This window comes from Pogona vitticeps, chromosome 6 (genome assembly GCF_051106095.1).
Source record: "Pogona vitticeps strain Pit_001003342236 chromosome 6, PviZW2.1, whole genome shotgun sequence".
Taxonomy (NCBI): Eukaryota; Metazoa; Chordata; class Lepidosauria; order Squamata; family Agamidae; genus Pogona; species Pogona vitticeps.
The window spans coordinates 100,932,074-100,959,296 of NC_135788.1; the positions used below are offsets into that span (position 1 = coordinate 100,932,074).

The following is a 27,223-nucleotide window of genomic DNA, read 5'->3' on the forward strand; positions in this document are numbered from 1 at the left end:
GACGGCTCTTCAGCGACTCCTTTGGTGGGGAAGGGAAGGGCAGCGTTCTTGCCACTCCGCAGAGAAGGGGCGGGGGTAATTTTGCTTTGGCATCCTGGGCGCATGCGTGCCGTGAGCGGACCCGAAGGGAATCATTTCCGCTGGCTTGGGAGCGAGGAAGGCCGAGAATCCGGATGTCGGCGTTGGGTACGGGAATAGGCTAGGGCCAAAAGGGTGTGGGAGGAGGAGAGGGGAGCCAAGGTCTGGGAGCGATATGTGGGGAGCGGGGTGGTGGTAGGGAAACAGAGGCTGAGGCCACGGGTCATCTGCCAGTTTGATCTCTTATTACCACCTCCCTCCCCTTTTTTCTCAGAAACAGGATTCCCTTATAGTGAAATCAGAATAATGTGTGATGTTCCCCGTCTTCTTTTCCGAGTTTCAATGATACTTGATCTCGAAATCCCTTAGGGAATATTGGGGTGAGTGGGTTTAAATTCAGGGTAAATAAAAACGTCCTCCCCCAAATGTATAAATTTATGGAACTCACTGCCACAAGATGTTGGTGATGCCAAGTTAAGAGAGGATGGGAGAACGTGTGCTCAGCTTCCTCGGAGCACCAGGCCACTATAGGAAATGTAACACTGAGCCAGTTAGGTGGATATTTTCTTTTACTCGCTTCTGGGAATGAGGACAAGGTAAATCAGAGTGTGTGCTAGTATAACTGCTCCCACCCTACTAAGGTTAGGCTTCCGAATACATGAGAAGAAACTACTTTTTTTCATAAAAGCATCATGTACTCAATTGTGCTCAAAACAAATGTCTCAGTGGCCTTAATTCCACGCCTGTCTTGTTCTCCACAACCATTATTTTCTAGTTGTTTCTAGCTAGTGAATCTTTTAATTTCTAGGTCAAAGAAACTTGGAGTAGGTTTTGTATACCTGTTCTACACAAAATGCCCAATACTTACCTGCTTTCCCAATTTCTTCTGCCTCACTTGTCTTTTAGACAAGTGGTCTTTTAGACCAGATGGGCGGGGTATAAATCAAATAAAGAAATAAAATAAATAAATAATGTAGATAGTAACATCTCACTGGAAAGCCTGTCATTTTGTGTTTTGGGCAGCCTTGAGTGCTCTCTTCATTCTAAATAAATGTTACATATTTTAGATTTTCATTTTTGGGGTGTGAGTTTGTGATTAATTTGTTCCCATATTGTTGTTGTATATCCATGCTTATTGCGGGTAGCTGGAGGAGATGGTGGTGCCAACGCTGGACATGCCTACTCAGCCCATGGGAATGGTGGCCGATGTTGTCTTCCTTATCGAGGGCACTGCCAATCTCGGGCCATACTTCGAGTCCTTGCGCAAGCATTACCTTCTTCCTGCCATTGAGTGAGTGTTTGAAGGCCCCAGGGTGCAACAGTATTTTCATTGGCTTTGTTATCAGAAAGAGACACTCATGAGGAAGAGAATAATGGGAAAGTGTTCCCTTTTGTAGGAGTGTAATTATTCATTCCAGCCATTATGATGCTATTAATAATGACCTAAGAAAGTCATTGATGTTTTCTGATAATTGTGTCTTAGTAGGCAAAAACTTTAGCTTCAACTTGTATTGGACAATCATAGCATGATCATAGACTCAGAGGATTTGAACAGGTTTTTATTTTCCATGTCTAAAATGAATGGTTTCACATTTTTGATGATGGAGAGAAAAGTACTGTCAAAAAAATTTGTTTCAAGTAATATGCATGATAGCTGACTGGATAGCTCAGAAGTTTAGGTATCTAGATCAGGAGCCAAAGGTTGGAAGTTTTATTCCCCACTGTGCCTCCTATGTGTACAGCCAGCCTCTGTGGCTTTGGGCAAGCTGCACAGTCGCAGGCCACCCACAGAAGAAGGGAATGGTAAGCCACTTCTGAATATTCTATGCTTGGAAGACACTGACAAGGGTCACCGTAAATTAGAATTGTCTTTTGACACATGATTGTTATATTATTATATTTTTATATTATATGTACAGTAACAAAGCAAAAATAAAAACAGTAGTATTATGACATCTTAAAGATTTATTTCTGTGTGACTTTTGAGGATTATAACTTCCCTTCAGACACACGAAGGATGCTTTGACAGTGTAAATTAATAAGCATCCTAGTATAGTAGATTTTTTATTCAAATGTTTCAATTTTCACTGATTCCCTATCCCAACAGTGTAAATTCATGGCTAAATATTTCACTTTGTGTATCTGAGGAGGTAGATTGTAGTCCACAGAAGCTCACAGTGAAATAAATTTGTTAGCCTTTAAAGTCCCACAGTATTTTTAGTTTTGTTTTGTTATACCTGTGGAAACAGGCTTACACTTTGAAAACTGCTAAAATGATGTTTGGTTAGAGTTTCCAGATAAACATGCATAGGATAGCAAACAGCTACACACCAACATACATTTACACATGAGAGACATAGGCAAACTGACACCTTCAGATGAAGTAAGACTGTAACTCCCCATCAGCAATAGCCAGTATTGCTGATAGGGATGATGGGAGTGGCAGTCCAATAACATCTGGAGGGCTACACTGTGCGCTCTTACACACTGAATGCAGTGTATTTGAGTGAAAATGAACAAGATTGTGTATTTAGTACACATAAACAATATTGTAGTTTAATTTGAAATTAAGCGTCAATGATCAACGTGTAAGTATGAATACACAGGAACAAAGAACCTGTAAATAGAGTAGGCTCTTAGATCTGTTTTCTGCAATAAAAGAACAGTAGCAAGTTTAAAGAATTACCATCTTCCAGGTCCCAAATAATGCAGTCACAGAGTATACAGGAAAAGGCAAACTTCAGTATTCAGCTAGGAAAAATTAATTGATATCAAGAGCTGCATGATCTAAATTGGATGCAAAACACAGTATAAAGGTGACCAAAATGTTTATGCTCACACATACCCTATAGGGAAGCGGACAAGTGGTAAAACAAAGTGACTGGCTAAATTGGAAAAAGGGTTCATGAAAAATAATTCTGTGACGAATCATACCACTCTAAACATAGGTGATATTGATCAGCTTTTGAGAACTACAGAGGTTTGGACTTGGGAGACTACCAGGGGATTCTAAATAAGGCAAGGAAAGACTAATGGAAAGTAAAAAGCTAGTCATTGCAGTCAGAGCTTATAGTCTTGCATTAAATGGTCTGACTGAATGTAAGGCAGCTTGTGTTCCTAAGATTTCGCTACATCTTTTTTTTAAAAGTAATTAAATACTGCCTGCAATAGATTTTTGGTGGTGTGTACATTGTAGGGCAACATTTCCTTGCTCTTGTGTATCTGAGAGTATGCTCATTTCTTTTTCAGGTATTTTAATGGTGGCCCCCCAGCTGAAACAGACTTTGGAGGAGATGTGAGTTTGCAAACAGAGTTTTGGGATTAGTTATGAATGCATAGAGTTGAGTGGGCTCTGGAGACCATCACTCTTTGGGTAAACCTTTTGTGATAAGACGTTTCATGGGATTATCTTGATTGTATAATTAATTTCTACTCATATGTTGCATAGCAACATGTATTTTTTTCCTGTTTTCTGTCCAAAATTGTGCCATTAGTTCCTCCCAAGCAGGAATATTAATGGAAGAGGGAGAAGCATGAAAATGTCCAGCATCATCCTGCAAAGTGCATAGGAATTAGATTCAAGGCCTAAGAAATTAGAATTTACAGTGGTGCCTCGCATTACGATGTTAATTCGTTCCAGTGAAATCGCTGTAGAACGAAAACGTCGTAATGCGAAAATAAAAAGCCCATTGAAATGCATTGAAACCCCTTCAGTGTGTTCCAATGGGCTGGAAACTCACCGTCCAGCGAAGATCCTCCATAGGGCGGCCATTTTTGGTGCCTTTGCAGTGAGGAATCCGTCCCAGAAAACAGCGGGGAGCCATTTTATTTACCCGGTAGCCATTTTGAAACTGCTGATCAGCTGTCCAAAAATCGTCGTTTTGTGAAGAATCGGCTCCCGAAGCAGGGAAGCAATCATCGCAAAGCGAAAAACCTCTATTCAGACCATCGTTTTGCGATCGCAAAAAGATTGTCGTAATGCGGGGCAATCGTAAAGCGAGGCACCACTGTATGGATTTTCTGAAGCAAATTCTACTTGTCTGGAGTAAGGAATAAGAAAAACAGGAATTTCCAAATTGGTACTTCTATTTCTGAAAGCAGTTATTTCTGTGTATCTGTCAGTTAATTTTATGTCTTAATCACAGTGCTTGCATTTGCCTGTAGCACTAAAAGACACTTTAGCACTATAGGTTGTGTCTCATAGTATCCTTCCACCAGCTGAACAGACATTTCTGGCACATTGAATTTCCCTGCAGTTCCCCTCCTGGGTGTTTGGGAAGTTTCCAAAGCAGATTTGATAGATGGGAGCTGGAGGGGGAATGAGCAGGGGAATTCCTCTGGTGCAAATAGCAATCAGCTCACATAAGATTGGATTTAGCTGCATGGTGACATGTTTGGGCAAGCCTTGGTTTCGCCATTCCTTCTTCCACCCTGGTGAACCTGTATAAAGCAGATTAGAAGCTTTTGCTCCCATTTCCACCTAAAATTAGTTACTGATTATTCCTGAAGTGAAGTGAATGGTGAGTTGTGTTAATAGCTGTTTAGGAAAACAAACCCCAGTCATACACTCTGGTGTAACGTGTGCTTGTTTGCCTAAACCTGCAGTCCTCACTGTCGTGCCTGCACATGCCTTCAGAGTCCTCCGTTGGCACTTCCCAGATCAAGTGTACAGTTGTGAAGAACTAAGATTTGTTAGTGAGTTTAAATTCTGGTTTCTTCCATTTTGTGCACTGTGAGGTTTTAATGAAACCCATTATTCTTTACAGTTTATATTTGTATTTTTAGATCATGTTGCTGTTTGAGAGAAGAGGTAAAATGCTGGGAAATAAGGGAAATGGAATGTTTAAATACACAGTAAAAAGAAAATCCTTCAATATGTTAATAACATTTGTTTTAACAAAATGCTGTACACTATGAATACACAAACATGTTCTTGTATTACTTTCTAAGAGTTAATTCTCAAGTTACAATTCTCAGGTTATAAAAGCAAATTTGTTAATAGGGCCATTCATATAGATCAGGATTTGAGAAGCCTTTACTTTTTGGATGTTTTTGGATTCTCATAACCCCTTCCTTCCATTATTCATGTTGTTTGTGGCTTCCAGAGCTGACATTTACAACATCTGAAGGGTCAAAGGTTCCTCATCTTTTCATACCAGCCTATAACTAACTAAGGCTTTTTTGTCAGGGGAGATGCAAGGCATTAAATGAAGACCTTCTCCCTAATTGTTTCAAGACTGTCTTCACCTGTAAAGTGTTGTTATCCCTTGGTAATATCTTTGACCATTGAAAAATTAATGCAGATTGACTGTATAAACAATGAACTTCCTCTCATCCAAAGACAGGCGAGCTGATAGTCACACTGGATGCTGTATTAGCAGCACCATCAGAGCTCATATGGTTCTGTGTGCTGAATTTTTTTTCACCCATCTTCAGCCTGTCTAACCAGTCTTTTCCTCCCACTTCCCTCTCTTGCAGTATGGTGGTACCCAGTATAGCCTGGTGGTTTTTAATACCGTGGACTGTGCACCGGAATCATACGTACAGTGCTATGCACCAACCAGCAGCGCATATGAGTTTGTCACGTGGCTTGACAGCATTCAGTGAGTCTTGAAACATGCTACTTTTTCACACTCCCTATTTCTGGGACAGAAGCTGCTATTTTAATATATAATATTGGGTTCAGGAAATATGTCTAACCAGCTTAGTGTCCCACATGATTGGAGGAATGATATTTACCTTGCCTGTTTCACTGCTCTTAGTGCGGGTGCTTTTCTTACCTCCCAGTCTTCTTTCTCTTCTGCTTATAGCATCTTGTGGTCAAGGTTGGTCTATCTGTGTGGCCACTGGTAGGTGATGATCTTTTGGCCTGTGTCCCTGTGATTTTGCTAAGGGGAATGAACACATGCCTGTTGGGCTCACTCTAAACAGGAAAGGAAAGGCTTTGAAGATTTTTAAAAACTATATATTTTATTTTTGAGGCAAAAGTAAGGGTGTACAGTGGTGCCTCGCTTGACGACGATCCGATCCATTCAAATCGCTGTTACGCGAAATCATCGTCAAGCAAAATTTTAAAAACCATTGAAACACATTGAAAACCGGTTCAATGCATTCCAATGGGCGAAATACCTCATCGTGCAGCGAAGATCCTCCATAGGGCGGCCATTTTCCGGTGCCTGTATAGTGAGGAATCCATCCTAAAATCAGCAGGGAGCCATTTTGCGACCCACCAATCAGCTGTTTGGAAATCATCGTAATGCGAAGAATCAGTTCCCAAAGCAGGGAACCGATCATCGTGAAGCGAATTTTTCCCATAGGAACATCGTTTTGCGATCGCAAAGAAACCATCATAAAGCGGATTCATTGTTTAACGAGGTAATCGTTAAGCGAGGCACCACTGTACTGGATTGCAGTTAAGAGGGCTTAAATCCTGGCTGTTTGGAAATTCAGATGGACTGGGAAGCTTTTCATATCAGCTGCAAAATCTAGAAGACTGCTGACCTTTGTTGCAGAGCTCAAACTTTACATTTAATTAATTTTATTATTTTTTAAAATAGTTCTTTATGAATTTGCTGTTATTGCCTGAAAATGAGGACAGAAGAGCTGGATTTGGCAACTTTACAATTTTTTGCCCTGTGATTCTGTACATTTATTTTTTAAGATCTCAAGTTTAATATTGTGCACCTCGAGTATCTTGAGCATCAGCAACCTCTACCTAAAGTTTCTGAATTTCACTGTTAGTTGGACTAGGTCAGAAGTATGGAACCTTTGGTCCTCTGCATGATATGGACCACAACTGCCATACTCCCTCATCACTGTTTTTGCTGGCTGGTTCTGGGTGTTGCAGTCCAAAACATATGGATGGAGAAGTATCTCAGTGTAAGAAATTGAGAGATTCATGAGTCACATGGGTACGTGTGAAGCCTTTCATTATTTTTTTGTGGTAGGAGTGAACAAACTAGGACATCTTCAAATTATTGTAATTTTGATTCCTCCAAAGTAGGGGGCCACGATAAACAGCCTTGGAATAAGAGAATGTGAAGGTAATTCTTACCCATGATATCGTATTCTGCCTTGTTCTCAAGACATTAATCTTAGTTTTCTAGTTCAGATCAGGCAGGAAACCAAGGTTAGAGAACCTCTTTCAGCCCATAGCCAAATTCAGTTTCAAAGAAGTTTTCAGGCACCATACTTCTGGGGTGGATAAGGCCAGGGCAGGCGGGTAGGATCAAAAATACTGGCATGTTTTAGCTTAGCGATCTTACTGCCATTGATCAAACCTTAGAAAGGGCATTAGAGATGATGTGTCATGGGGCAGGAGGCAGGGTGACATGGAGCATCCTGAGCCGCATGTTTAGGTTCACGCTTTGGGTTCCTCACCCCTACGGGAGGCTATGATTAATGGAAGACTTCCTGGTTTGTTATTTCAACTTTTTTAAAAAAGCAGCCCAAAGCCTTTGATCATCCAGATGGAGTCGGCAAGGCTGTAGGTTTCCAACCCCGATCATCTGTCTTTTTTGTCATCCTCTGCTCAGGTTTGTGGGTGGCGGCGGGGAGAGCTGCAGCCTCATCTCAGAAGGGCTCAGCACTGCCCTCCAACTCTTTGATGACTTCAAGAAGATGAGAGAGCAAATGTAAGTGCAGTGGGGGGGGGAGGTATGCAGAAAGTCACGATTCAGTGGGTGTATGTGAGACTTCCCATCTGTTATTAATTTTTGCACTTCACCATGAGTCATGTTGAAACTGTGAAATGTTCTGTTTTTATTTGTGGTCCCCAGAGTTGTGTTCAGAGTTGTTTTGCAGCAGTAAGGAAATGCTGTGAAACAAAAACTGAATTTTGTTTTGGTTTTCCTCATTTCCCCCATCTCGCCCCACTCCCAGAAGCTTTTGCCTTTTCTTTTGGAAGGTAGGAAAGCCTTGCAGAAATGAAAGAGAAAGAGGGAAGGGTGGGGTTGCTGCTGGAGTGCCTCTGCTGGCTGTTAAAGCCCTTCTTTGCATGGGACTGCTTTCGTTCTCTGCTTGTTTGTTTGTCTGTTTGAAACAATGACATGTGGTCTTCCAATTTCCCAAATGGCATAACATTACAGGAGTACCGTGAGATTCAGTTTCTTTTGGTGGAAAATTACTGGAGACTTAGATGTGTTTTTCCTTCAGTGTTTGCATTAACACAAATATGCAGGCACAACACAAGTGGGTAGAGGCGCACTCCTAAAAGTAGATCTTACTGCCTGAATCAAGAGTCCCACAGCATAAACCTTTACGTATCTACAGTGGTGCCTCACTTGACAACGATAATCCATTCCAGGAAAATCGCTGTTAAGTGAAAACATTGTAAAGCGAAATTAAAAAGCCCATTGAAACGCATTGAAAACCGTTCAGTGCGTTCCAGTGGGCTGAAAACTCACCGTCCAGCGAAGATCCTCCATACGGCGGCCATTTTTGGTGCCTGTATAGCGAGGAATCCGTCCCTAAGCACAGCACAGAGCCATTTTAAGCACCTGGTGGCCATTTTGAAAACCCAACAATCAGCTGTTTTTGATCGTCGTAAAGCGAAAATCAGTTCCCGAAGCAGGGAACCAATCATTGCTAAGTGAAATTCCCCCATTTAGACCATCGTTTTGCAATCGCAATTGCCATCACAAAAATATCGTCGTACAGCACATTTGTCGTAATGCGGGGCAATCGTTAAGCGGGGGCACGGCTGTACATAGAAGCAAGGTGGATTTGATTTAAATCATAATTAAAATGTAAAACAATGGATTATTTTGGCTATTTAAATAAAAATTGATTTTTAAAATTTAAATCATGATTTATTTATTTTTAAAAATAATTGAATTTTATTCACCCTGTTCAAAAGTCGATCCTATTAAGTTCAATAGAGTTTATTCCCAGGTAAATGGGTATAGGACTACAGCTCTAGTGGCACACCTGAGGAGGTCTCCTCAAGTCTGCACTGCTTTTCAGGGGACCCCAACTGAGTTGCCAGTCTGTCTTTTTTGCCTGTAGTTTTTGGAAGTGGAAACTATTAGAGCAGTCAATAGTTCAAGTTCTTTCTTTAACTTAAAAGCAGCCGTTGGAGCAGTGGCAGTGTGGGAGGGAGGGCTTCACCCTCTTTCTGCTGTGCTCTATTTTCATATCTAAAACATCCATGATGACGGTTCCATAAACCCTGAAGCAGAAATAATATTATAGATACTTCCAGGATGTTTGCGATTTAGATCCAGCAAATGGCACAGGGAAGGAAAGGATTTAAAAATAAATAAAAATACATAAAAATTGTATCTGTTTTCCAAAAGGCCGTTTTCCAGCAGGACTATTGTAACTGTATTCTTAGTGATACTTTTTCTTCAACAAAACAAAAAGTTTTCATTAACACTTCATTCATTATTACCTGGACATCTGTTTCAAAGTTTTGTACTTAACAGGCCTCTACAGAATCACTTATCATGATTATGTAGAAGCCTGTTAACAACGAATCTTGAAGCAGACGTCCAGGTAATAATGGATAAAATCCCAGTGAATTCATGATGGTTTAAAGCACACAATGCAATATGTGGTTTAGTATTGAACTATTGGGTTGGTGTTGGTGTGAGGGTTCAAATATTGCCTCGTCTGGTTTCGACATAGACGCTGGGGACATCTGTTTTGCAAAATCAAAACTAGGCTTTATTGGAACATATAACATCAAATCATTTGTCTCAAACTCAACTTCAACTTTTTCTCTCGTGACCAATGGGTCCCATGAGGGCATCCAAACATCCTTGTTAAACGGGTTATAGTCCAAATCATTCCAGGGCCCCTTAACGAAGGGTTTGCTACTTTCGAGCTCAGCTGCTTCAGGTCTAATAATGGGGTGGCCTCCTCATCTCCCCCCTCGGGTCCATAGAGGTCTTCGTCTCCTCAAAGGGGTGCCCACGGTCCATCAAGAATCCTTTCCTCTGGGGTTCCCCCAGACACCATAGCCGCCTCTCCCGCTCTTCTCTTTCCACTCTCTCCTTTTCCTCTCGAAGTCTCCGGTGCCACTCGCACGCCTCTGACTCACCCCAATAAGACGGACATGGTGGAAGTCCCCTTCTCCTTTGGTAATCAGCTTCTTCTCTAGGAACCCGGACCTTCTCCCATTTCCCAGTCCAGGGATCTTCCACCCAAATCATTTCCCAACCTCCCAGTATAACAGCTACCTCCCTTTTTATACCCCCTATTCCCGCCTCTATGATGGTCCTTCCCCTTTCTTCTGTTCCCACCACTTCTCTCTCTGTCTGAGTGCCTACTGTCAGCTTTGATAGTTCCTGTTCTAACTCCCGGGTATCCACTCCCCGTTGTATAGTCATGACGGGTGGTGTAGGCGGGTATGTCTGCGCCTCCTTTTCTTTCCTGAGGGCGGACGACACTCCGGGGAGAGCTTCTACCCTCTCGCCGCGCGTCTCAAAGTTGGCCACTTTCAAATGGATCTATCTCAGAGGTTTATTATGAGAGCAAAGTTGGGAGAGGAGGGCCATGTGCTCGGTCTTGAGTTCATTGGAAGTGAGGTGGAAGTCGAGAAATATGTAAATGTAGAGTGCTTGCTGGTGACCCTCTCTTTGCAAGTGAATTTTTTACGTTGGGAACATCCACAGCCACAATGAATGGGACATGGCGGCTCTTCCATTCAAGTTCTGATTCCCATCAGGCAGTTCTTCAGTCTCCTTCCTTGTGATAGACCCAACCATAGTATCAAGAAAAGGCAAAAGGCTGGCTTTGACTTCTTGCTTTTGAAGCCCTCTCCTGATCGAAGTGCAGCATGCCCAAATAGGACTGTTCCCCAAGGAGTTCTCATCTGTCCATTCTGTCTCCCTCCAAACAGAGGCCCCACGCATAAAGTCTGCATCCTTATCTGCAACTCCCCGCCCTACTTGCTGCCAGCTGTGGAGAGTATCACATACTCCGGCTATTCGACTGAGAACCTGGTGCAGAAGATTGGTGAGGTAAGCAAAAGAGTTATGGTGACAACCTGGATTCCTGGCTTCTTCCACATCATAAAGGATGGGGCTGCTGGTGGCTGGCAGTCATGACGAATATATACTACACTTTTTTCATTGTCCCATATGTGTCTGTACATCAGTTGTGGGGAAGCATGAGTTGCAGTGTTCTATGAAATTCATGTCATACATGTGGACTTTCTGTGGGCAGCTAGTTAACCACTGTATCAAGAAGAACATTAGATTAAATACACTTTTGGTCTGATTTAGTCGGATTCTTCTGTTGTTTTTTTACTTCCTTGGAAAGGAAATTGAAATGAGAGATTTGCAGGCATGTTGCTAGGGCAACCCTTGTAAAGGATATTGCATCTGCCACCCATCTGTTTCGTTGCTTGCTCAAGAAGGTCATCTCCCACCACCCCTAGTCATGATAAGCTTTTAAACCAGCGATGGTCAGTCAGCAAGACCAAGGCCTAGAAGCAGCCTCTTTTTCAGATGCTAAGCTCTGTGACCCTAGTAATTTATGAAGGAGAATGAGTGTGTTCAGATACTGTTCTGTGAATAAGTTCAGTTTTTAAAAGCAGTTACACAATTACAAACATACGGTCTGAAAATGAGAATTAGACTAGATATGGATTTGTGATGGCCTATTATATGTTCTGGATGGAGAGATGGATTCTGGTTGATGCTACAAGTTGGTTAAAGCTGCCAGACTCATTGAATTTCTTCCTTGCATTATTAAGATTTTAGAAAGGTGTGAGATTTTGGACTCTTCTAGACATTTCCCGATGGTGCACTTCTTAAACAAGAGTTTAACAGTTTGGGTCAAGTTATCTTTAAACTAACTTACAGTTTCAAGTGTTAAAACTGAACATTCTACATGTACTATCCTGCAGTGAGTTTTGCCTCTCTCTCGCAAACAGTAAAATCTTCTCGGTGTGATGAAGCCTCCCACTTAGATTTCACAACTGGTCCGGGCAGAACACTGAGTTCTAGTAACTTTCTCAACAAATAAAGCCAGATTCTTCTAGTCTTAGAACAGTCATGTCAAGAAAGTCGAAGGTATTTGATGTAAAACATAACATAAATACAGCCTCCCTTTTGTTTTCTTACTCTCAGTTGCTCACTGGCATCAGCTTTTAAGAGGTAAAGCATATCTTAGAACAGCCTTCTGCGGCCCAATACCTGCCAGCTGTGTTGAACTACAAATCCCATCATCCTCATAGATGCTGGCTGGGATGTTGAGAACTTTAGTTTGAAGCAGCTGGCAGGCACTAGATTGGGGACAGCTATCCCACAGGCCTTGAGCTAATTATGTCTTCTGTGGATGATTGTACTTGGTGGTAGTTTGTGGCCCTCCCAAGTGTTGTTGGACTGCAGTCCACATCAGCCTTAGTCCAGTATAGCCATTGGTGAGAAATGATGGGACTAGCAGTCCAACAGCACCCAGAAGCTGCATGTTGGCAGCCCATTCCTTTAGAGGGCCGTCTTCCATATTGAGGCAGCATGGGGAAGCGTTGGACTTGCTCCCTTCCTGGCTCATCCACACTGCCTTTCTTCCCCAGCGTGGAATACACTTTTCCATTATCTCACCGCGGAAGCTACCTGCACTGCGCATTCTCTTTGAGAAAGCTGTGACAGCAGGGATGATGGAGACCCCGCTCAAGGACTACAGTCAAGACCCCCGGCATATGATCCTCATCCGTGGTATGGTCCTTCCAGGTAAGAGCCAGTCTGGGAGCAAATGGTTCATAGATACTAGGAAACAACATGGCAGGGGGTTGGACACCACCCAGCTCAACAAGGAAAACATGGAAAAAAGAAGTACACGGTCCACCTTTCCACTTGTATGGTTGGTGTGACTGATGACTGTTACATAACAGCACTGATGTTACCTGTCTGTCATGGGTTTGGAGGGAAAGTTCCATCCTATGGGGAGTGGAAGGCGGGACATCAGGAGGAGGGGCTGTACTGTATAAATATGTGATGCCTGTGTGGTGAAGAGGAGATGCTGAGACAAACTGTGAGACACTGGGTTGGGACGAAGCAGCAGCTGGGAAGAAGAAGCTGTTGTGGGAGTCTGTGTGTCTGACAGGGTACTACTGTGTGTCAGAGTACCAACCTGAAAGGTTCAGGGGTCTGTGGGTTAGCCAGAACTGATGGGTTCAGGGTCTGTGCTTTAAGTTAAAGGTTCTAGGTGAACCAAACTGTATGCTTGTGTGTGTGAGAATAAGCCACGTTACTTTATTTTATTCACCTGATTGTTTTATTTACCCTGTTTGTATTTAAAATAAACCTTATTCTTTTGTTGTTTAAAAATCCATCCCTGGTCTGTGTGACTTATTATAGGGAATGGTTGGTGGCAGCTTAGTAACTGTGTGATAGATCCCAGTAGGTCTGGGTTTGTCACATTGATTGGTGTCCAGCGTGTGGGATACGACTGGTCCAGTTGTCCAGCGGTCCAGCGAAGCCTTGGCAGGTGTGCCCAGAGCAAGGGGGGTCTAGTCAGGGACAGTTTGAGGCGCGTAGGTAATCTTCTAGGTGTACCTCACGGGGAGGTGCGCTAGTAGAAGAACGTGCCAACTGGGGAGACTTAGATTAAGGTGCTCTGAGGCAGCCTAGTTTTGGCGGGAAAACGCTGAGGCAAAACTGCGTAGCAACAGCGAGCTAGCTTGCCAGCTGAGAGGCCCAGCAGAGGGGGGTAGGCTCTGACTCGATACTGTTGCAAGTAGTGCTGAAGAACAGCAGCAGTCTCTAGGGAGAGCTGGGTTCTGAGGCAAGAAGGAAAAAAAGTGGTCGTTTTATTTTGAGGCTTGACTTTTTAAAGCAGCCTGTTCTGAGGGGGGGTATGCCCTTGACTCGAAGCCAAGTAGCAGACATGAGTGAAGTGAAAGACCCCCAGATTGACCAAGGTTCTGAGGATGAATTTGGCTCAGTGCAAGGTGACAGCACAGGAGAGCAGAACCCAGAACTTAGAAAATTGATCCTAGCCCAACAGCATGAACTGAGGGTGAGGGAAATGGAGGAAAGATTAGAGAGAGAGAAAATGGCATTTGAATTAGAGCGAGAGAGAGAGAGAATGGAGAGGGAAGAAAGAATGGAGAGAGAGAAAATTGCTCTGGAAAAAGAAAGGATGGCGTATGAGTTAAGAAAACTGGAAATGATGAACCAGAACAATAATAATAATAGGGATTCTGAGGGAGGCCAACTGTCTAAGGCTGACCTGAAGAAATTCCCTGTGTACCACAAGGGAGATTGTCCTGAGGTGTTCTTTTCCTTAGTGGAAAGAGCGTTTGTGGACTTCTCAGTGAGGGAAACTGAGAAGATGACCATCATGCGGTCTTTAATCAGTGGTAGCCTGGCTGAGGTTTATGCCGAGATGCCTGAGGAATTGATGAAAGATTTTGCAGAGTTTAAAAAACTGGTGTTTGCAAGACATGGGATAAATGCAGAGCAGCTGAGACAAAGATTCAGGTCCCTTACCAAGAAGCCAGAACAGACTTTTACCCAAGTGGGGGCCCAATTGGTGAGGCTGCTTGAGAAATGGCTATCGCAGGAGGGAATAGAGACCTATGAGCAGCTTAAAGACTTGATAGCCCTGGAACAGTTCTATTCAGTCCTGCAGGGGGAATTGAAATTCCAGGTGAGGGAAAGGAAACCGAAATCTGTGGCAGCAGCCGCAGAGATCGCAGATTTTATCTCCCAAATAAGAAAGCCCTTGGGTGAGGGGAAATCTGTAGGTAAACCCAAAGAAACCTACAGCAAGTACTCTCAGGGACCAGGGAAAAGCCAGCAAGGGGGAGGGGCCCATGGTGAAGGGAAGCCCTCAGACATGAAACCAAGACCTCAGATTTTGGAGGGAAAACCAAAACAAGATGAGAGAGAATCAAAATATACCAGAAAATGCTATTTCTGTCAGGGAAAGGGTCATCTAATCTCAGAGTGTGAGAAATTAAAGCAGCTAAAAGGAATGGTGCCTCAGAATTCTAGTGGGACCAAGCCAAAAGCTGTGTTCTGTGTCCAGAAAGAGCAAAGCTCATTGTCACAGAGGGAGCCTGTTGCCATGACTACTCAGTCTGGAACAGCTACCTCTGCTGATCAGGCTGAGGAAAATGGTCCTCTTGGGGAGGTAAAGCGCTGCTTGCTGGTAAAAACAGATTCTCAGTTGTTTGAGACAGCCGGGGTGGACGTAGGAATACTTGACCGTCAGTATAGGGGGCTGCGGGACACTTGTTCCCAAGTAACCCTATGCCATCCAGATATCATCCCTAGGGAGTTTATAATCCCAAATGAGAGCATAAAGGTAGCAGGGATTGAGGGGCAGATAATCTCTCTGCCAGTAGCAGAGGTACCTGTCAACTTTCAAGGCTGGAGGGGAGATTGGCGGATAGCGATTTCATCGACTCTGCCAGCAGCCGTGCTCGTGGGAAATGACCTGGCTGAACATGTGAAACGGGTGCTAGTGATTACACGCTCACAAGCCACCACAGGGACAGTTCAGGGGGGTAATGATGAGCCAGAGACGGAAGCAGGTGGGGGAAGTTCAGAAGCTGTGGTGGAAACCTTAACCACAGACAGCAGATTTGGACAGGAGCAAAAGGCAGACGCCACTCTCCAAAAGTGTTTTGAACAGGTGACTGACGCCCAGCTAACACCTGAGACCCCAGTGAGATTTCTGGAGAAAAAGGGGATTTTATATAGAGAAACCCTGAGGAATATCTCAAAAGGGGGAGATGGGATCAGAAGTCAGCTGGTGGTACCTGAAAAGTATCGCCCCATGATCTTACAAAGGGGTCACTCTGACATGTTTGCTGCGCACTTAGGAGTGAACAAGACACAGCAGAGAATCACACAGAATTTCTACTGGCCTGACATAGGGAAGCAGATCAGGGAGTTCTGTAAACAATGTGATGTGTGTCAAAGGCAGGGGAATAACCGCGATAGGACCAAAGCAAAGTTGTGCCCTTTGCCTGTGATTGACACTCCGTTTAAATGCATAGGGGTGGATATTGTGGGACCTTTGCCCAAGGCCACAAAGAGGGGGAACAGGTTCATCCTAACAATTGTGGACCATGCCACAAGGTATCCTGAAGCCATACCCCTGACTAACATTGAAACTAACACAGTGGCCGATGCTTTGGTGGGGTATATGTCCAGGATGGGATTTGCCTCAGAGATAATCACAGATTTGGGCGCATCGTTCACATCAAAGCTCATGAAACGCTTATGGCAGATCTGTGGAATTAAGCACAAGGAAACCACTGCTTATCATCCTGAAAGCAATGGGTTAACTGAGAAGTTCAATGGGACTCTAATGCGCATGATTAGGGCTTACTTGGCAGAGAATCCAAACAATTGGGACCAGAAGCTGCAATCCCTTTTGTTTGCTTATCGATCAGTGCCACAAGCCAGTACCGGGTTCAGTCCATTCGAACTTTTATTTGGGAGAAGGGTGAAAGGGCCCCTTGATTTGATAAAACAAAATTGGGAGCAGATCACCCAGGATGACCCACAAGACGTTGTGACTTACATAGACACCTTGATGAATGACCTAAAGCGAAATCTAGAGCTGGCAGCAGAAAACCTGCAAGCGCAGAAGGTCAAACAGAAAACATGGTATGACCGCAAAGCTAGAGAGAGGCACTTTGACCCAGGGGAGGAGGTGCTTTGGCTTAGGCCCTGCAGAGAGAATAAGCTGCAGCTCAAATGGGCAGGACCATATAGGGTCATTTCCAAGATGTCAGACCTGAACTACCTAATAGAGCAAGAGGAGAACCAAGCAAGGAGGGTGGTTCACGTGAATGCCCTAAAACCCTACTACAGAGGGGAACAGAGGGTTTTATTCGCGATAAAAGCAGCTGAGAGTGAGGAAGCTGAATTACCCTTCTGGGAGGGTAGAGGGGAAGTAAAATACAACCCAGAGGAGGTAAAGATCAGTCCTGCACTCACCCAAGACCAGCAGCAAGAATTAAAAATGCTGCTTAATAAATATCAACAGGTATTTTCCAACAAGCCGGGGATAGTGAAGGGAGTGATGCATCGGATCCACACAGGGGATGCACCCCCGCAGGCAGTATCCCCATACCGAGTAACGGGACCCTATAGGGACAAGGTGCGGAAGGAGCTGGACGAAATGCTGAGGGAGAACATAATCGTCCCCTCTTCTAGCCCTTGGTCCTCTCCAATAGTCCTTGTGGACAAGCCTGATGGGAGCATTAGGTTTTGTGTTGATTACAGGAAGTTAAACCGTGTAACCACTCCTGATGCCTACCCAATGCCCAGGCTAGACAACCTGATTGAAACCATAGGGGGTTGTCGGTTCATCTCATCATTGGACCTGGTAAAGGGATATTGGCAATTAAGAATTGATCCCAGGGATCAAGAAAAGACTGCCTTTTGCAGCCCTTTTGGTCTCTATGAGTTTCGAGTCCTGAGCTTTGGTCTCAGGAATGCACCAGCCACATTCCAAAGGCTGATGGACCAGACCTTGGCAGGGCTCAATGACTTTACAGTGGCCTACATTGACGACATAGGGATCTTCAGTAATACCTGGGAAGATCACCTGATACACCTGGAGTTAGTGCTGCAGAGGTTAAGTGCAGCAGGGCTAACAGTAAAGGCCAGCAAGTGTCAGCTGGGTAGCCCAGAAATAAAATACTTGGGTCACATGGTAGGGGGAGGAATGATAAAACCCCTGGAGGCCAAAATAGAAGCTGTTCGTGATTGGCCTAGACCCAACACCAAGAAAAAGGTCAAATCATTTCTTGGGTTGGTGGGCTACTACAGAAAGTTCATCCCGAGGTTTAGCGAGATTGCGGCTCCGCTGACCGATCTGACGAGGAAGACGGCTGATGACCGCATCCCGTGGACCAGCGACTGTGAGGCGGCGTTCCAGAGGTTGAAGGAGGCGTTAATCAACTATCCTGTCCTGCGTGCTCCAGACTTCGACCGGGAGTTCATCGTCTACACCGATGCATCTAACACCGGGGTAGGAGCAGTTCTGTGCCAAGAGGATGAGAATGGTGACCAGCATCCAGTGTCCTACCTGAGTAGGAAACTTCAAAAAGGTGAGAGACATTTGGCAACCGTGGAGAAGGAGTGTTTGGCCATAGTCTACGCGATCCAGAAGGCCAAGCCTTACATCTGGGGAAGACATTTTGTTCTGTGTACTGACCATTCACCATTGCAATGGTTAAAGACGATGAAAACCCACAATAGCAAACTTATGAGGTGGGCTTTGAACTTACAGGACTATGACTTTGAAGTGAAGGTGGTCAGAGGGTCAGTGAACTGTGTTGCTGACGCCTTATCAAGAAGACCTGAAGAATGAAGACGGCGAAAGAACATGGACTATATGTATATAATGAAAACAAAAAGTTAAAATGTACCTGGTTTTGAATTTGGTTGGTATTAATAAAGGTAAATTGATGTACTGTATATGGTAAAATGTTTAAATGCATATTTGCTATGGTTAACTTGGAGTGTAAGTATATGTAAGTATAATATGGTAGGTATAATTGGTGTTGTGTGTTTTATACAGGTTGTTTTTTTGGGAAAAAGCACCTTAGCTTTCCCCCTACAAAACAACTTATAAAGAGGGGAGGTGTTACATAACAGCACTGATGTTACCTGTCTGTCATGGGTTTGGAGGGAAAGTTCCATCCTATGGGGAGTGGAAGGCGGGACATCAGGAGGAGGGGCTGTACTGTATAAATATGTGATGCCTGTGTGGTGAAGAGGAGATGCTGAGACAAACTGTGAGACACTGGGTTGGGACGAAGCAGCAGCTGGGAAGAAGAAGCTGTTGTGGGAGTCTGTGTGTCTGACAGGGTACTACTGTGTGTCAGAGTACCAACCTGAAAGGTTCAGGGGTCTGTGGGTTAGCCAGAACTGATGGGTTCAGGGTCTGTGCTTTAAGTTAAAGGTTCTAGGTGAACCAAACTGTATGCTTGTGTGTGTGAGAATAAGCCACGTTACTTTATTTTATTCACCTGATTGTTTTATTTACCCTGTTTGTATTTAAAATAAACCTTATTCTTTTGTTGTTTAAAAATCCATCCCTGGTCTGTGTGACTTATTATAGGGAATGGTTGGTGGCAGCTTAGTAACTGTGTGATAGATCCCAGTAGGTCTGGGTTTGTCAGTAGGTCTGGGTTTGTATGGTTGGTGTGACTGATGACATTTAACATAACAGAATTTGCACCAAATCTGAAAGAGAAAATACGAAGTTCAGAGAGAGAGGGAAATGGACATTTCCTTGTCGGTGGCTCATACCAGCCCTGCTTCTCTTTCTGCAGTGGGAGGAGGAGCGGCCACCAACGCCTTGCAACCCAAACAGGCTGTGCCCCAGCCACAGCTTTCTACGGTGCCACCCCAGCTCCCAGCCGCCCCACCACAAGCCCTGCCGCCAGTTTCTCAGCCTTATCAGGTACCTCTCATACCCTCAAAGAAGCCAGTTGGGAAGAGGGATCCTGTTTGCAAAAAAATGCATCCGTTGTGCTGAGCTGTGTTCTCTGCTTTAGGTGACCCCCTCCACTACCCTCTCTGCCGCCCAGGCAGCTGCTCAGTCTGCTGTGGAGGCTGCCAAAAGCCAGAAAGCCATGAGCACCCGCTGTAAGTCCTCTGTTTTGCAGGGTTGTGGAGTAAAGGGGTATCTCTAGAATTAGAGAGGGAGCAGTTTAAAAACAGTGTTGGGGTGGGATTAAAGGATGGCGGATTCTCACGTCTGGGTTGCCTTCTCATTGTCTTCTCTACAGTTACCCCCATGAACCCCATGCAGCCAGCCTTCAGCCAGGCTCCCACACAGACGTTGCCCACTGGATCAGTCCCAGCCCTGCCTCAAAAGCCCCCCGTCTCTTCTCAGTCCAGCTTGGTTTCCACGGTAACCACGGGCTCTGGCCTGCTCGTCCAGCCACCTGTGCAAGCTCCTCCACAGTCCGTGGCCTCGGCCATGGTATGTATAAGCTCCGTCAGTTTGGGAGGGAGGCCGGTGGGTGCCCCTGTGCATACAGGCCCCTTTTGCTGTGTAACGTCTCTAGAATTCCCCTAGCCTTGGTGGCTGGAGGATTCTGGGAGTTGTATTTCAAGTGTGTAACTTCTTCAAGCTTGTCATCTGGCTCACTTGTCACTCTTGCCTGTCCTTTCTTCCCCCGCACCTCCAGCCTACTGGCGTGGCACCTAACAGCATGAACGTGGCCCAGCCAGCACAGGCACAAATCGGAGCAACGCCACAGTCAGTCACTAACAAGGTGATCGCCTGGAGTGGAGTGCTGGAATGGCAAGAGGTGAGAGACGGGCCTTGGAGGGGAGAGGAGGAGCGAGGGGAGAACAGGCCCCCCTTTGCCCTGATATGTTTTGACAATCTGTGGTCTCCCTTTTCCCTCAGAAGCCCAAGCCAGCTTCTGTGGATTCCAACACAAAGCTTACACGTTCCCTGCCGTGCCAGGTGTACGTTAATCAAGGGGAGAACCTGTGAGTATCTGTTCAGTGTGACTGAAGGCGCTTGGGAGGGTGGTGCAGTCAAAAGCTGTAACTGCAAGGCATCCTTGATTGGGAAGGAGACAAAATGGGGGAGCAGGGAGCAGCCGTGGGCTGAGTCATGGTAGACTGGGGGAAGGATAGAGATGGTCAGGGGAAGAGAGAAGAGGAGCTTTGCGTGAGAGGAGAAGCAGACAAGGAGTGCAGTGAGCAGGAGTTTCACACGCCAGCTCCTTGTTGGTCCTGCTGTCACTTTGCGGGGAGTGGTGGAGGACGAGGAAAGTTTCTGCGGGCAGGGACAGGTGCCACTGTCTATACCACCCCCTATAGGCTCTCCAGTTCAACAGGTGGCAGTATCTACACTTCTCACTTGAGTTGCATAGGTTTGAGCAGCACTGCTTTGTTTATACATGGGTTTCCCCTCCAAACAAACAAATATTCAGTAGGCACTGGGCTGCTGTTTACCTCCAGGAAGTAGCCTGGGAAAAGTGGGTCTTGGACTCACCAAAGGTCCCTGTGGTTGGCGGTGTGGTGGTCCAGTCGGCACCCCTCTGCTGACATGGCAGCTCCACCTGGCAGCTGGGGAGAGGGCTGGGACATGCCAGGAGGCTGACCCGGGTCAAGGGATGCCATAACTGCCCTGCTGATCCAGTGGGGAGGGCTGAGGAGGAGAGGTCATGCCTTTCTTTTTTCCCCTCTGGCAGAGGCTCCCCCCCCCTTTAGCTGTGTGTGTGTGTGTGAGAGAGAGAGAGAGAGAGTGAGCGGGAGAGAGAGAGAGAGAGAGAATCAACTGTTTATGCTTTGTAGTTAAGTTGGGGGGGGGCATAAGAGTTATACACAGATTTTGAACTACACAGGGGTCTGGTGTCCCTAATCCCAGTGTTGTTAAAGAAGAGTTCAGGGAGTAGGTGAGAAAGCCACATTCTTCCAGAGGTTGCTGCATCCAACTCTCATGGGTCTCAGCCAGCCTGGCTGAGCATGGGGGAGCATGTATGTGATGTCAGCTAGAGTCAAGCAATAGCTAGAGCACCGCAGTTTCCGTTTGAGATCTGCTGGAGAAAAGCCTGGCGCTTATTCAAAATATAGGTCTTGTTGAGTACCTTCTCATAGGGCCTCTGGGTTAAAGCCATGTGCATAAGGGCAGTCTCACAGCAATGTGATTCCCCTCGCTTGCTTAAGGACTGCCATTCAGAGAATTGAATTCATTATTTTTATTATGTGAGGTTTGTGGCCCCGTAGCAAGTTGGCATGATGCTTTGAGGGCCATGCCCAAGGTGGAACTTGGCTTAGGAGCATGCTCAGTTTATAATTTATATTGTGAAATGTTTTTCATCATTTTCCCTCCAAACCTAGTGATGCTTAATTAACTAAACGTTCAATAAAGTTGTCATTCAGTAGAATAAATTACATTTATTTTAAAATACTTCAAAATCAGTTCTGAGAACTATGCCTTTTAATTTTGCTGACTGTGATAGCAACAGCAACAGTAGCGGCTAGTGGACGTCTACAAATCAGAGTTTTGCTTTTCAGATAACAATTAAGGCACTTTTAGGAATAATTAAAGTTTAAATCTTTTTTAATATTGTCTGGACAGGATACTGGTAATTAGGGGTTTCTGATTGCAGTAAACACTTCTTCCAATAAGTCTTATTGAGAGGGAGGGGTAAGCAGATCAGCCACAAACTGCCATTTCTGTTATTTAAAAAAAAAACCCAACAGAATTTCTGAGGAGCACTGAGAGATGGGGGGAGGGGGGTGTCACAGAAACAGCCTTGGACACCTTTGAACTGCACTTTGCCCACCCTGTTTCCTATGGTAATATAACCTGCCATTGAAGAGGGATGAATAATTAACCCATCTCTCCTTGCTTGTAGGAAAGCTGAGCAGTGGCCCCAAAAGCTCATCATGCAGCTGATCCCACAGCAGCTCCTGGTAAGGGCCAGAACCTGGGTCTATGCTAAACTGCATCACATTATAATAGACGTTTCCAAGCTTGGATGCCCAAGAGATGCCAGAGTACAGTTTCCATTTTCAGTAGCCAAGTACATGCAGTGGCTTGGAGTGAGGGGAATGGCGGACTGAAGACATCTGGGGGCCTGAGGCTTGAGCGCTTTAAGTATAAATGCAGTGGGAAACTTAACTCCATATTCCTTCTTGCCAGCCTTTAGGGGGTTAGTTATTGTCTTAGCATCTGTAAAATGGGCACAGTAAACAATCATGCTACTTAAGAGCAGAGGTACAACAGGAGGAGGAGGCTGTTCATATCATATTCAAAGACATAATAGAATGTGTTAGGAGCCATAAGGCATCTGCTTGTTTCCATCATATGGACATAATTTCTATGAGTGAGGCAGATGTTGCACTACAAGTAGCAAATGTGTTCTGGAAATCTTAGTCTTAAATGCTAAAAAATGTCATTTGTCTCTTGCAAGTTGCTACAGATGAATCTGTTCACTTACTGTGCTCAGCTGATAAGTGCTATACCATCTGTGCTTTGACGAGTCTTTTCCATCCCTGTGAGGGATAAATGTAATATTGGCAATCTCTGTGTTAATATACAGTACATGTTTTTCTTAGATGTTTGATAGTGAGCAGCCTCCGGACCCATTCACCTCTGTTCCTCTCCCCACAGACTACGCTGGGCCACCTGTTCCGCAATTCACGCATGGTGCAGTTCCACTTCACCAACAAGGACCTGGAATCGCTCAAGGGACTTTACCGCATCATGGGCAGTGGATTTGTAAGGCACTACATGTGGCAGGGGATGCTTGAGCTGGGCCAGCAGATCCGTAGGATTTCCCCAGCTGTGGCTGCCCACAGTCGAGTCAGTCGCCTTTTTCAGAGTTGTGAGGCAACATAACCCATGAGGGAGGGATCATGGGAGTTGCAGTCCATCAGCATCTGGAAGGCTACATGTTCTCCTTCCCTAATATAGCCTGTTGCTATTCCCTGTTGAATAACTCACGAAGGCCGAGCATCCAGATTGCTGGTGACGGCAGCAGCTGCTAAGTGGTGCTTCCTGACAAGGGGTGGGGGCCTCGCAATTGTGAACGGCAATGTCTGGCCCTCAGGATACACCTTGCTCTTTGTAGGTGGAGTTTTCCAGTCATGGGTCTTTGTCTTCTGAAATGAGCTTCTTTCTAACTTTTAGGGTAGGGGACAGAGAGAGGAGGGGAGACGTTTCCCATTGGGTAAGATTCTTAAGGAAGTTTGTTATTCATATCATACGAGCAGGCGGGCTGTGTTCACTTCCCTCACACGACGCCCTGTGAAGTGCGGGTGCTGATGCTACTGTATTCTTCCAAGAAGAAGATCTTCATGGGGCTTATTCCTTATGACCAGAGTGGTTTCGTCAATGGCATACGGCAGGTCATCACCAATCACAAGCAAGTCCAGCAGCAAAAGGTATGCAGGTGGCTGTTCCCTCAGGGTACTGTTTCCAGCCACTCAGCCAGTTATACTAAAGCCCTTAGACCTCCATATGCTGCAATCTCTTTAACTGTTTGATGCCTGTAATGCAGCCGCTTTGGGTCCCTTGTTGGGAGAAATGCGGCATATAAATAAAACTAATAATAATCTTCTGTCTGAAGTAGAGTACAGAAATTAATATAATGTTTCCCAGAATCAGACCATTGCCCTCTCTTCCTAAACTTCTGACAGTGCTTCCGTGTCCTGGAATGATTCATTGCTAAGCGTAGGGATAAGACTGAATGTGTTTCTCATAGTATTCCTTGGATCGCTAAGAAACCAGGGCTCTGCCGTGGTTTCTTCCTTGTGGCACCGTGGTTAAACTGCATTACTGCAGTCAAGCCTGTACTCACAACCTGAGTTCAATCCCAACAGACTCAGGTAGCCAGCTTGAGGTTGACACAGCCTTCCATCCTTCCAGGCAATGTGTAGCCTGCGTAATTACATTGTAAACCACCCAGAAGGTGTTTTAACGTTATGGGGTGTTATATAAGCAGCACATTTTGCTTTGCTTTGAATTCTGCCTTGGTTTTGATTCCTGATCTGCTGTTTTGTGCAGTGCTTGAAACATCTACCCCTGTGTGCAGATTGACAGTTAAACCAAAGAGGAGTAAATGCATGGCCCTCCCCGGATATGGTGATACTGTGCTTTCCATCAACTTTTGTCTTTGCCTATACTGGCTGTGACTGATGGGATTTGAAGTCCAGCAACATCTGGAGGGCACATGTTCCCCAGTCCTCCCTTAGATTCATCTTGGTCTCCATAACTGTGACTTGTTTTTTTTAAAACTGGCATTACACCATCTCACCCCCAAATCATCCAGTTTCTTAGTGCAAAGTCTTCCCCCATCAGTCTCCCACAGACCCATTTCCATATGCTTGTAAATCCCCTATTTCTCCCTCCCTTTACAGCAGATGGGAGGGTCCCAGCCCCTGGGATCTGCCCCCAACACACAGCCCTTCCTGACAAAGCAGCCTGGCACTTTGCCAGTGACACAGGGGGTCCAGCAGCAGGTAAGATCTGGGGTAAAAAGGAGTTCCGTCCAGAGTTCTATGAGGCAGGGGCAATTCAGGAGCAGATGGGCAAGAAGGGAGAGCTAGTTGTTGGCAGTTTGTCTGAGCTTGGAACAGTCGTGCTGTTACCTCGATGGTTGCCACCTCTTTCTACCCTCTCCTGATGTTGTCTTGCAGATGGCTGGGCAACAGGTGAGCCCCGGAATGCCTCAGGTGGGGATCATGGAAGAACAGCAGCGGCAGCAGGGCCTGGTAAGTCTCTTCCCCAAGTAGGAGCTCTTCTGCAGGGGTTGAGCGTGCATTCATTCAACCCTGGGAGCCCCCCTGTTTACACTGCCCAGTCTAATCAACCGCATGAACCCTAGACCTAGAAGGAAGACATTCCTTCAAGGGATTTGTCTTATGCTGTAACCGGCACTACAGCTTCTCAACTGAAAATGGTGCTTCTGTTGGTGGGCATGGGTCTTGCAGCAGCCTTTTTCCCCCCATACTGCTCTTGCTTTCTACCTGCTGTTATGGGCAGGGGCAATACTACAATTCTTTCATCCACAGCTTTCCTCTTTTGAATGCCTGTATGATTCTCCTGCAGAGCCTCTTAAAATGCTTTGGTCACCACCACTGCAGAACGTTCTATAAATACATTCACAGCTCTGCCTATGAACAATTGGTCCTTCTCTGGAATCCAGTGCCCCCTCCAGCAGGAGCTTTTCTCTTGTAGATCTGTCTTTGTAGCTCCTCTGCCTCATGCGCGCCTCTGTGGGGAAGGAGGGCTGGGCCGAACAAACGCTACCCGATTGGATAATATTTCTTCTTCATCTTTTTTCCCCAGCTGCAACTCCGAGTGCAGCAACCACAGCCGGCTGCCCCACCCGCCAGCCAGCCACCCCAAGCACCGGGTCCCCCACAGGCTGGGCCACAGGCCACCCAAGGGGGCACCATGCTTAGGCCCCAAAACCCCGGAGCCAATCCTCAGCTCCGAAGTCTCCTCCTCAGCCAGCAGCCGGTAAGCATGGTCTCCCTCTTCTCCACTGAGGAAAACAGAAAAAGCTACAGTGGGGTCTTGACTTAAGAACGCCTTGAGTTAAGAACATTTTGACTTAAGAACCGCTCTCATAGGAAAATATTGACTTGACTTAAGTACTTAGATTTGAGTTAAGAACTGAAAAAAAAACACGTGGGAGGCAGGGAAAGTGCAAAATGTGAACTTTCAGTTAACTGTTGGCCAGTGAAAAGGGTGCCTGTCTGCTTCCTCACTCCTCCCAGCGTTTAGAGACTGGATTGGGAGACAGTCTTCAGATTGCCTGGTACTGTACTGCCTGGACTGTATTTTCCCTGCCTACCCTGAACCTTTCTTGACCTAAGGAAAAAAAAGAAACAAAATATCCCCCTCTAGTGGTCGAAGGCGGAATAGCAGCTTCCCATTAGTTTCTATGGACGGAAAAGAGCAGATACGGATCAAATGGTTTTCAATGCATTCCTATGGGAAATGCAGATTTGACTTGAGAACATTTTGACTTGAGAACCGCCTTCCAATACGGATTAAGTTCTCAAGTCAAGACCCCACTGTATTGTCATCACTAGAGGTGGATATGAACTGCCACACCGGCGGTTTGTGAGCGTTGTCCTTTGGCCAAACAAAGTGTTTGGCACTTTCCAGGCCCACCTCCTCTTGCAGGCACCCACTCAGAGGCAGTTCTCCAGCTTCTCTGCCCAGCCTCCTCCAGGCGCTGCCTCTGATTGGTGCCCACGAGACGAGGCAGAGCTGGGAAGTGCCGAGCACCTGTTTTGATGAACTGATGGTTTGGTGGTTTGTGCCCATCTCTAGTCATCACATCCTCCTTGTGGGCTCCCCCACACCTGCTTGAGAAAGCTAGCGAGTTAGACTTGGACTTGGGAGGCCTGGGTTCAAATTACTGCTCAGCAGTGAAAGTCTCGGGGTGAAATTGAGGCAGTCACACTTTTCCCATCCTTATCTACTTCGCAGGGGTGTTGTAAGAATAAAGTAGGGAGGAGCAGGACTACATATGCTTGTTGAATGATTTGGAGGAAAAGTTGGATATCAATGGAAGAAATACATAAATAGGAACATATATCCAGTTTGAACACTGTGAGATCACAGTGCTAGACTAGAGGAACGTCTGATCTGATGCACCAGGGGCTCTTCTTATCTGTAGATTTGCCTGGTTGAGAAACCATTCCTCCTGGTGCTGCATTCTCATCTACTGCCC

The 27,223-nt window shown here is 45.4% G+C and overlaps 1 protein-coding gene across 8 annotated transcripts in view; it reads left to right on the forward strand.

The window, feature by feature from the left end:
- Positions 1-49: 49 nt before the first annotated feature.
- MED25 (mediator complex subunit 25) overlaps positions 50-27,223 on the forward strand; it is a 28,945-nt gene continuing 1,771 nt past the window's right edge. The window contains exons 1-18 of one of the 8 annotated variants that reach the window (XM_073004408.2): positions 50-186; positions 1,224-1,369; positions 3,328-3,373; positions 5,557-5,681; positions 7,614-7,712; positions 10,922-11,042; positions 12,602-12,758; positions 19,334-19,464; positions 19,559-19,649; positions 19,793-19,989; positions 20,198-20,320; positions 20,422-20,507; positions 22,388-22,445; positions 23,146-23,253; positions 23,745-23,918; positions 24,897-24,995; positions 25,173-25,247; positions 25,825-25,998. In XM_073004408.2, coding sequence (XP_072860509.1) covers positions 103-186; positions 1,224-1,369; positions 3,328-3,373; positions 5,557-5,681; positions 7,614-7,712; positions 10,922-11,042; positions 12,602-12,758; positions 19,334-19,464; positions 19,559-19,649; positions 19,793-19,989; positions 20,198-20,320; positions 20,422-20,507; positions 22,388-22,445; positions 23,146-23,253; positions 23,745-23,918; positions 24,897-24,995; positions 25,173-25,247; positions 25,825-25,998 — 2,094 coding nt within the window. In that variant the 5' untranslated portion in view covers positions 50-102. Of the gene's footprint in view, positions 675-1,223; positions 1,370-3,327; positions 3,374-5,556; positions 5,682-7,613; positions 7,713-10,921; positions 11,043-12,601; positions 12,759-19,333; positions 19,465-19,558; positions 19,650-19,792; positions 19,990-20,197; positions 20,321-20,421; positions 20,508-22,387; positions 22,446-23,145; positions 23,254-23,744; positions 23,919-24,893; positions 24,996-25,172; positions 25,248-25,824; positions 25,999-27,223 lie in introns of all 8 variants that reach the window. The other 7 variants (XM_020793990.3, XM_020793988.3, XM_020793989.3 and 4 more) reach the window with 7 other exon arrangements.